We start from the raw sequence: 11,683 nt of genomic DNA on the forward strand, positions 1-11,683 counted from the left end.
AAAATCCCTCCTGTTACAGTCTGACTAATAATGCCAAGATGCTTTATTGCACTTTTCATCAGTAGGTCACAAAACACTTTGGAAAGGTGGCAAACATCATTACAGATACTTTACAAATACACTGATATTCTTGTACTCCTAGACTTGAAGAAAGGAACCGAGAGAACATACAAATCTTATGTCTGTAACATCTAGTAGTGATTCTGTCGATTTATTGGATATATCTAATTTATTTTAGCTGGAAAAAATCCCACCTTTACAACAGTACATGTTTCTCTGTCCATTTTATATTCTATGAGTATTTCATATGGCCAGTACATCAAGGAAAAAACAGCTCAATGAATTACAGGGAAGGAAGGAGTGACTAGTACTATGCAAAATATTACAGAAGGACAAGGAGAAAAAAGGGTTCCTGGAATCTCTCATTTCCTGATTATAACTGAGGGACATGGCCAGAAATATTTCCAATATATCAGAAAAAAATAAGACTCATGAACAACGCTATCCTTAAGAAGAAATGTACTATCTGAAAAGAATAAAAGCTAAACCAGCTAATTAATAGTAATGGATAAAGCACCCAGGAGATCAAGAATAGAGAAAGTCTCCTGAAACTGCAATTCAGATTAACATTTGAAAAGACCTTCAATACGTATGAGGCCCTTATAAAATAAACAATGTCCACAGCCTGAAAATATTTTCAAATTACCCCTTTTGAAAACTCCTTTCTTTATTCTTCAGGCAAATGTAGTAAAATATAACAGTATATACTTTCACAATTTACTTTGCTTATGTCCATCAGAGCCCATCATTTATTTTGCCAAAAAAGAAAGGATTGCAATGCCTGAGGTTTACCTTAAGTTGCTGAGATTTCTCCAATTAAATCACCCATTGACAGAAGCAGTTTTATTTGGTTTCTTTTTATTTCTGTCAGAAGCTGGAAAGATAATGAGATACCATCTGCAACAGCGTAGATCATGTGGAAAGCCGTCAATCAGAAATCCAAGGCAAAAAAATCAAGCACACAAAACAACGGACTTAGCTATGATGACAAAAACCCAAAAATATTCTACATTAGTAACTGTTCTTCACTGTAACATTCATATTTTGCACCATTTTAGGACTTTCTTCAGAGTAAGACAAGGATTGCAAAAATGGAAGACATTCCTGCCCACATGAAACTAAGATACAAAATATTCTTCAGAATACTAATTTATAAGCTGCTTATTTCACCTTGAAACATAATGAAATAAAATAAAAATTCAGACCTGCTTTTGCCACTTCTCTAATAGCAAGAACAAGCACAGGCATATTTGTGTGTTTCCTTTGTCTCTTTTTAATCCGATTGAATTTTTATATTAAAAAACATAGACCACAGATACAGATCTATGATATATGCTTATCTGCTGTTACAGTAAGAGATAAGAGAAAAGCAGTACATGATTAAACATGTAACAAGTGTTGTATCTTAATGAAGCCACCTCCTGAATATTCAGTGGAATTCACTAACTGATACAGACTGCAGTATGGGGCTTTGCCAATAACTGCATAGTAAAAAGGAGAGAGGGGAAAAAAAAAAGACCAAAAAACAAAATCCCAACCAATCCCAAAACACAAAAGCTAGGAAGCTACCAGGGCAGAGATCAAAAGTATTATTATAAGATCATTGCTACTGGGCTGAGCCACCCTGGGGCTAAAAAATGCTTCATGCAGATTAGCTATACTCATGAAATGTAGTCAGTGTAAGCAAAGAAAAGGATGCAAGATTAAATTTTAGATGGCTTGCTAATATATCCATGCATACATTAATATGTCCTCTATATAACCCCAATTAATTCTGCAACTGCAAGAGAAAACTTCAGGCTTCTGTTCCTGACATGTAACAAAGCATCAGCCTCTCACAGTTCTCCACAGCTCATGAGAGCCTCTGAAATGCGGCATCTTTGCTCTGGAAGAACAGCCTGTGCTATGGCACAGCCTCAAATGTTTGTCACACCTGAACAACAGAAATTAAAACAAATTCAGCCTTATCTTGTTCTCTTCCCTCTCTGAACTTCACCTCTAACATAGGGTTCTTCCCCAGTAATAGGAATTAAGGACGTTCAGCAGCTCTGGAAAAATAAATAGGGTTTCTTATCACAGTTGATCCCTGCAAAAGCACTAGGAACTATATATATGCGGGAGTATCAGTCATGGTAGTGCTGAAAGCTGCAGCAACCAGCTTTCCCTGTGTAAATCTGGTTCCCTCGTAGCTAAAGGTATTGACAATTACATAAGCAGAGGACTTCCTTGCAGCTGCTCATTTAAAACAGCTACACGGACCTGTTGAGTGTATTTTCTAATGTTGTTTTGCAGCTCTGTGCAGCAACACCTCGAGTTAATCGGCAGCTCATGTGATCCACTGCAACATCATGAGAGTCTTGGAGTTTGCTGTTTTCACAGTACCTGTGACCAGCGCATGACTTAGTATTTTATACAGTATTCCATAGCAAAAAATAGTCCCAAAACTTTTCAAATTGAAAAATGGAACTTTTGCATCTGAAAAAAAATCAATACAGATTGTTTTTACGTTATTTATCCAAATTGCCTCTAGGAGTCAATTTTTATCGAAGTCAATGTTAATTCATGAGATAAATAGCTCTTACCTAATCTACATTTTTAGTCACAAAAATTACTCTTTGTGACAGTTTCCAGGAAGCTCAGGCTAAGACATTTTTCATAGATTTATTAATCATCCAGGCTCATCCTCATCTTTGTTAATTTGTTGGAGAAGCGCGGCAACCACTGTAGTGAGGTCTGACTCACATTTGGACAAGGAAGGCTTTGGGGATGACAAAAAAGCTGTTTCAGTAATGACAGCAAAGGGGCCGTGCCAGATTCCAGGAGCTTTCCCAGGAGTGACCTTCCTGCACCCAGGTGGATAAAAAGAATGATAGGAGTGTGAACGACACTTTACATACTCACCAGAAGATGGAAGTTGGGAAGGAGAGAGATCTGGCTTGGAGCAGAAGCCAAACATCTTTTCCCAAGTAGATACAGAGAATCTCAAACAATGGGTAAGACAGGGGCTTTTGCCATCACCAAGGAAAAAGCACAAATCGAATCAATGCGCTGTGGTGATGGGAGAAGCAAAGCTCCTTCTTCTGAAAAGTAATTTGCACAAATGTGAATTCATATATAACCTTAACTTTGGAGACCACTGAGTAAATGAATTGGCCATTTGCTTCGTGTGGAGATGGTCTTTCCCGCTCTCCACTGGGAAGTCATTGAATCAGTCCTGGCTTTCTAGAAGCTGTCAGCAACCCTGCTGAGCTGCAGGACAACACCCTGGGTCAGCAGGGAAAAAAAAAAAGGAGGAATATCCAGAGTGGTTCCTTCCCTTCTACAAAGTGAGGCCATCAAAGAGAAGGCAACTGAAGAGGTTTCTGAACTTCCTTGTTTAAAAATATCCTAGGATAAGGTAATAACAGTGATTTACCTGGCTACTTGTTTTTGCACAACTGCCATCGATGCTTACACTCAAACCTTGCATTAAATGAGGAAATGGAGATAGTAGTTGGCATAGCCTGACATTCAAAATGTTCAGGCAACCAAGGAGATGTAAGATCCTTACATGGATTTTTACTTCTAAGCTTATCCAAAGAAAGCCGAATATACTTAAAACAAAAAGAAATCTGACATCACAGTAATACTATTAAAGTTCATTTAGAAGCCAGAGTTATAACTCATTTAATGAACCCTGATTAGCTCTATTCCTAGGAGGGAGGGAAAGAGAGGCGCATTTAATTTAGAGACAGAACTTGCATGTCCGAATTTCAGGTATGGCTCTGTTGTATTCAGATTTCCCAACACACCAGGGAATCAGAAGACACCTAATTTCTAACAGGCATTTTTACTGAACTACCACTTTCTAAGCCATATAAATAAAACCTCCATAGGACGTCACTGAAGCTTATAGATGCAGATCAAAGGATTCTGAGCCTATTGCACCATCTAGTGCCAAAGGAGGGACAGTGCAAGAAAATTATTTTAAACTCTTCGTTACGTTACATACTTTTTCCTTTAACAGATTAATAAAACACAGTTTCACCATCTCCATAAGTTGCAAAGAACATTTATCATCTTAATATGGCAACTCTGTCTTTCACAAAACTTGAATGTTAGCATCTTCCCAAATGTTACACAGCCACATAACTGAAAACTTCCTTTAAAACGTTGGTGTTTGACATTCAAAGTTGCTGAAGCTGTTAGAAATTTTATCTTCTCCACACTAGTAAGTAGATCAACCTTTAACAGAAGGCTGCAGCTTTCCAAAATTAAGCATTTTCAAGAACTGTGTTGAGTGTATGGGAAATGGTGCAGGAAGAAAAGTAGTAGGAAAGTGGAAAAGCAAAGTTCATGCAAGAAATCTGAAGTTACAAAAGTAAAATCGTAGTGGAAAGAGGGTCTAGTATTCAGCACAACTCTTCTTACTCATTATTATCTTCTGGAAAGAAGTAATCTGGCTAGTGCACGCTAGATTTTAGGTACTTGAAAGTTAAGAAGACATGTCAATATCAGAAAAACTGTTCACATTCCTGAATAGTATTTTTCATAATCAGAATCTGAGTGTCTCAAAGAGATTTTCAGAATGGCCAAGGGCCGGGTTGCCAATTCTTCAGCACACAAAACTAGTGTAAGGCCATTAAAGAAAATTCTTGTTATAAAAGACTTCGGAAGAAACCAATAATGTCAAGCTCCACTGGGATATTGCTGGACCACATCAAACCACATAATCTGGAATATGAAACTACAGCCAAGTTCTTTAACAATTTGTACACAGAAACTTGATATCAAATTTAAGATGCATCTGTTATTTGCTACACAGTACCATGTCGGGCATTCTGAATCACACAAGTCTTCAAAAAGAGGGGCTGAATCCTTCCATCCTGAGGGTTAGAAAGTCTTTCAAGGATCCCTGGAATGTTTTACTTAAAGATGTACACAGGCGTATAGACAGGCCCATGGTTTCTCCGCCTGAACTCCAACCATCCACAAAGCTTGTAACTGTGGTGATGTAAGTCTGTGCTCAAGCTGTCAAGCTGGCTTGTGGATGCACACCGAGACGTTCACTGGAAACTTCGGAGCACAGCAGGGTGACGGCAGCAAGCAGCCTACCTGCACAGACAAGGTCTAACGCCTATGGCTTCCAGAGATGGCTGTGGGCACTGCTCAGCTGTGGGGGCTGGGACCAGCCCCCCTGAAGGGTAGTCTTTTGATTGCACGGTCTTTGCAGGTTTCTTTCCAAATGAACATAAACATATAAAAACAAGCAATTCTTTCCTCTGCCAAACACAAGTCGATTAGGAAAAGTGATGTAATTAAGATCGATATGTGGCTTGGCCTTGGGACACTACTTTGAATCCAAAGCATCTTAATTAGATTATTTTTATGCTCAAACATTTTTCTTTCATGATACTATTTCAAAGATTAAAATATTGGGCAAATCACCCTGTCATCAGGGCATTTTGCAGCCACTAAAGACAAAAGACTGCCTCAAAAATTCTTTGAGAGGTGCACCTTGGTGCTGCGTATCCTACAGTGAAATTCAGGCAGCGAAACGCAGTCAGGCAGTGCCTTAACGCCCCTCAGCCAGACAGCCACCCCCTGCGCACGTAATGCGCTTGCCGCCTGGGTGGCTGGTCAGACAGGCAGTCCTAGTGACACAGCAGGCGCTTGGTACAAGCAGACTTGTGACTTTCATTTACACACATTTTCGCTTTGCACCAAATGCTCTGACCTGTATTCAGAAAACCGGGGCAGAACGAGTTAACTTTTCCAGAGCAAACAGCTCCCGGTGGAGTTCCCTGACAGCTTTATCCCACTGCAATTGCCAGTGTCTTCTCACTTCTAAGACATGAGTTGACAGGCTGTATTTGGACCCCAGCATTTGTTATAGATTCTCAGAGCACAATTCCAGCAGTTCCACCTCTCACGCAAGGCAATGGAATATTTAAATTGCAGCCATACTTATCCAGCAGATCTTTAAAAAACAGTATTTTTCATTTCCCTAGGAAGGTATGCTATGGGTTCAGAGGCAGTATGCCTCAGGTTTGGCATTATTCAGTGCAGCCATGTTTACACAATATTACTGAGCATTAATGACATTAGACTATAAGATGGGAAGTCTATAATTCAAGACAACAACCAATTCTAATTGGATTTTGGAGAGTTTGGAAAGCTGTTTCTCACCTATGTGGAAAACACCGTGACAAAAAGCTTCTGAACAGGGATTTCAGTCAATTCCCAGAAACAAAAGTGAATCCAAAGCAGGTATTTCAGATAGGAAGGGTACCACAGTGCCATGATCTCTAGCAGAAGGTTTACTCCAGCCCCCTGAGCTAATTCTCTACCAAAGGGTAAAAGACAGGACATAGACTACAGGAGAAAAAAAAGCAGGAACTTCAAAGCCATCTGAAGAGAGAAATTATTAAATGTAGATTAAGTGGCAGGCATGAGACACTATTAAGTGGCAAGCATGAGACACTGTGACTCTGAAGGAAAGAAGGTAAAGGGACAGTCAAACAGAAATCCTCATGCTGAGGAGAGAACTTGTAGAAGACACTAATTTCCAAGAGGAAACATATAGATCCTCTCCTTCCATCACTTCAGAAAATGGCAGCAGAAAGCAACTTTCTCCTGTCACAAGAGAAAATTGGGCTGGGAGCTGTTTTAAGGCAACTGTAGATGTCTGGGGATACCCTTCACCTCACTTCACAATAAGCTTTTTATCATCATTGCTATATTATCAGCTTGGATCATGCAGCCTTACTTGAAAGTCTCCATGTGTGAAGCAAAATATCTATTTTTGACTGTCATGAATAAGAAGCACTGCTATAATCTTAATATTCAAGGAGGCTTAGAGGAGCAGGGATGTTTCCCTTCCAGGTATGAAATTGTTTTGTTTGTGATTGTCCCCTGAGGTTACACAGAGGCTACATGGAGGTAATCCCTTCCAAATAACTAAGCTGATCTACTTCAGCATAAGAAGATATATCACTGCTTGATACTGTTGGCTTCTGCAGTAGAAGCTAGGTAAGCAACCCGGAAAGCTGCTAAAACGTGAAAAGACAAATGACATACAAACTACACACCAGAACAACAAGAGCAGAGGACGAAGATTAATTCACATGGCTATTCCATGAAGGCTCAACGAACACCAGCTGCATTCACATCAATCTTTAATAATAAAAATTTTCTTTCACTTGTAATCACTCTACTAGGCAAGCGATGCCCATTTCACAGGCTTTGAGCACCAGAAGGAGCAAAGCCCATCTGCCTTGTTTGCTGCTTAGTTGACTGCCTGAATAAAACCATTACCCAGAACATCACCACTTCTAGTAAAAATTTTTTTTTTTTCCCCTTCCCAGGCCTAGTAGAAATAAAAAAATAGGAAAACCATCTTGCTCATGACTCCATCCATGTTCCTTTCATTAAAGAAGTTTTAGGATCATGTTCAAACCATTGCAGGCTTATTAAAGAGCAAATTTGATTTTCAGAAATGGAATTTTTTTTGGTTAATATACAGGTTCACCATGAACTTCACTTTTTGCCCAGCCAGATATATCAGAGGACACCAGACACACATACAGAAAAACCTTCTATATTTCATAAATAGTTGCCTTAGATAACAGCGAGATGTCTCTACATCACTCTGAATTGCAACAAAACCCACAGAAAACAGCAAGTGCTTAAGTACTAAGGATCTGAATACTGGCAAATGAGCTCCATTTTCAGGCATAACTTATGACTTTGATGTAGATTTTTGAGAGATGCAAAAACCAGGACTCCATCAGATGGTTACATTTACAGCATATTTTTTCAATTTCTGAACAAGGAGAATCAAGAAGAGAAGTCTGCCATTCCAAAATCATAGTGATATTGAGGCCCAGAACCCACATTAATTCTTTCTCAATGTAGAGAAAAAAATGCTCATTTGCCAGGAATGATTCTCGCTCAGGTAAAAATCTCGCTTATAACTAAAAGCTCACATCTCAACACAAAGCTTTGCTAACTAAACCATTACCCGTTACACTACAGTGAGCCTTAAATCCTCAAGACAATCAATTTGCAGTGGTACCCTTCAAAAAAGCAGCTTGTCTTTTTGTATGACAAAATACATTTCCCAAACGCTTCATGCTACGCGTTTCCTCGTATTTGAAAACCAAAGCCACAGTGAATATCGATCCTACCTTCAAAGGAGAAATGTGTGACTGTAAGACATATCCATGGACGTTCTCTATTTGAGACAAGTTCTTCTCTGACACATGAACAAGTTCTGGGCCTCTCACTTCGTGGGTTAATCGAGGCAAAGTATGATCGTGCGGAGCATCCTCATCTTGATAACGATATTTCTAGAGAAAAAAACCAAGGAAGAACAAATAAGGTTTGAGGAGACAATGCACATGTATTAATGTAAATATGGGATAACCCATAAATTATCAGACATTAGACAATATAACCCTTGGATTTCCTTATCTGTTCTGGAGCCAATACCTGATTATTTTTTTAATATTTAACCAAAGAAAGAAAATGCAATGTATCACACTGATACACAAAACTTTCACCATCAGATAGACATCTGAGATGACATACTGGCAAGGGTTAATAATGAAAAAAAGAGACATATTTATTGGCTGAGCTGTAGTGTCAGCTCACACTTCACATCCCCACATTAATAACTGCACTTCTACAGCCTTTCTCTGCAAAATACTTGAGTTATTTCCCATTTAGCACCACGTACTGGAGTACTGTGCTGGAGAGCACACATGCACTTCCACAGAGCCACAGTTAAGCAGAGAGTTACTTTCCAGTAAAATTTCCTCCATACCCTGAATGCTAATTTGGGTGTGAGGTGTTGTAACTCCCTGCTCCACGGAGAGGCAACATAAGAATGAAGAGGTAAGCACCTTGTCCAAGATCCAAAAGGAAGCTAGTAACTGCAAGGAATATAACCCTAAAAGTTAAATTAAATGACCAGACCTGTCCTTTATCTAGAATTCTTTTTAAAAAGGCACCATCCAGTTGGCTGACAAGCCCAGCTGTGTCTTGTGGTGGGGCCATTGGAGCCAGCTGGAGCTGGCTGGAACCTACTGTGTTCCACACAGGGCAGCTCCGACCTCCTTCACAGAGATGTCTGCAGCCCCCCGCTGCTGAAGCCTTGCCTTTTATATGTGACGCACATACACCGCTTTTTTTGAGGGAGAAGACTGCTGGATGGGTCCCGTGGGGAGTATGAATTGACATGGTGTAACACGGTGGTGGGGGGTGTTGAGACATTACAGCAAGGAGCAGGAGCAGGAGAGCAGAGTGTAAATCAGAGGGGAGTTAATACATTTTTGGCAATAAGAGAGGGGCAGATAGTGTCATTGTAAATGCCATTTTCAGCTGACATGTATATGCTAAAATATTGGAATGAGCAAAATCAAAGACTAAAGGAAAGATGAAATCAAAGACTACGACTTAATTGGTTTGCCATATAAGAAAAATAAGTTCAGGTATGCTCACAAGGACACTGTGAAGCAGCCCTCTCTGCTGCTCCTGCATTTCACTTTGCTCAGTTCTGGGGTGTTACTTCATTTACTCATCGCTCCAAAGGAAATGATCCCAGTTTATTCTTGCCTTCGCTCTCACATATGGAAATGTTTCAAGAGTTGCCAATTATTTTCAGAATATATGTGTGACATGATTTATTCTCTACTTCTTTTCTGGGATATGCCTGCAAATCTTCACATATTCACTTTTCAGATAACGTAATTAATGAATACATAAAATGACTGGCACCAGACAAGTATTATTTGGGCAAGAAGCCATCGGTCTAATAGATGGTACTCCAAGCGATGTCACATTTAAGGCTTGGCACACAGATAATTTAAGCCCCAAGCAATCAATTATTTTTTTAATCCAGTGAGTACTCTCTCAAAAAAGATGACTACTCAGAGACACCCTCTTTAAAGTGAGTCATTTGCTAAACCATGGTTAGGAGAAATAATTGCAGAATACCAGAGTCATCTCCCCAGGAAATGGTAAAATGGAAAAGCCCAGCAACAGCTTTCCAAAAAGACAAGAGAGTAGTGGCAGAAGCCATAAGAAGCTTTGTCATAGAAACACAGAATCATAAAATCATTTAGGCTGGAAAGGACCTTCAAGATCATCAAGTCCAACCATTAACCCAAGACTGCCAGGTTGGACTACGCAAAATGTCTAAATGTTTTTAAATACCTCCAGGGATGGAGACTCCACTACCTCTCTGGGCAGCCTGTGCCAATGCCTGACCACTCTTGCAATAAAGAAATTTTGCCTAATAAACCTCCCCTGGCACAACCTAAGGCCATTTCCTCTTGTCTTGCCTATCACTTATTACTTGGGAGAAGAGACCAACACCCACCTCGCTACAACCTCCATTCAGGTAGTCATAGAGAGCGAGAAGGTCTCCCCTCAGCCTCCTCTTCTCCAGGCTAAACACCCCCAGCTCCCTCAGCCGCTCCTCATAAGACTTGTGCTCCAGACACTTCACCAGCTCCGTTGCCCTTCTCTGGACACGCTCCAGCACCAAAATGTCCTTGCAGAGATTGGCCCAAAACGGAACACACTATTTGAGGTGGAGCCTCACCAGCGCCAAGCACAAGGGGACGAACGCTTCCCTACTCCTGCTGGCCACACCATTCCTGATACAAATATTATACTCTCTATATATGTTACACATATGTATATATATACACACTATTCTGTCCAGACCATTCATGCAGCTTTACAGTGCAAGGAGCAGTGTAAGGTGGCATTAACATTTTATCTAATAACTGCACATTCCCATGACAAATTCAATAATATCCATGTTCACGGGCCATAAACTGGAAAGTTTATAGAACAGATTTCCACTTTCCATTTGCTTTTATGGCCTTCCCACCCCAAGACCATCCTTCTCGTTCTTCACAAAGTACGAGCCTAAAGCATTTCTGGGTCAATCCTGTTATGTGTTTACCTCATGTTCTTAGCACCAAACTCATTGATTTTCATACATCTTTCCTGCCACAGCATCTCTTCACTGAAATGCTTTCAGCTGTGAACCAAAACAGCTTGACACAGCAAAAAGCCAATGGTAAGGCTGAAAATACCAAACCAGAATTAAGACTCTCCTGCAGATATGCCTCATTTGTCTCCGTCGCTCTGTCCTGATGGGCCTGCAAATGACCTTGAAATTACCCCATTCCCTAGAACCCGGAGCTTTCTTTAAGGGTTAATTCAAGTTTCTGGAGGGAAAAGCATGATTGCACGGAAATGCTACTCTTCATTTGACAAAAGAACAGGTGGATGTCTTATGATAATTAAATTACAAATCAGTGCCTGCTGCTGACAGGGTATTGTACGCTGCCAACTAGCATCAGATATTTAAAATCCTCTGTAATTACCTATAATGGGGGAGTGGAGTGTGCTGCTGTGAATTTTTAATATGAACGTGCCTTTTTATAAGAGATCATTCTCTCTACAATTTGAGATTATTACAGCATCACTGCTCCTCATATCGTACTGTCTAAAGGAACATTTCTAAGGATGTGCTTGCCAAAGACTTGTCAGCTAAACAGGACTGAGGATTTGAATCCAGCAGAAGGTAATGGTCAAAAGCCTTAAATTTCAACAAAGCCAGCTC

The 11,683-nt window shown here is 40.0% G+C and overlaps 1 protein-coding gene across 8 annotated transcripts in view; it reads right to left on the reverse strand.

The window, feature by feature from the left end:
• DLG2 (discs large MAGUK scaffold protein 2) overlaps positions 1–11,683 on the reverse strand; it is an 883,409-nt gene that overhangs the window by 558,024 nt on the left and 313,702 nt on the right. For all 8 annotated transcript variants that reach the window (XM_064441431.1, XM_064441436.1, XM_064441434.1 and 5 more), the window contains one exon: positions 8,229–8,390. In XM_064441431.1, coding sequence (XP_064297501.1) covers positions 8,229–8,390 — 162 coding nt within the window. The remainder of the gene's footprint in view (positions 1–8,228; positions 8,391–11,683) is intronic.

This window comes from Phalacrocorax carbo, chromosome 1 (assembly GCF_963921805.1).
Source record: "Phalacrocorax carbo chromosome 1, bPhaCar2.1, whole genome shotgun sequence".
Classification (NCBI taxonomy): domain Eukaryota; kingdom Metazoa; phylum Chordata; class Aves; order Suliformes; family Phalacrocoracidae; genus Phalacrocorax; species Phalacrocorax carbo.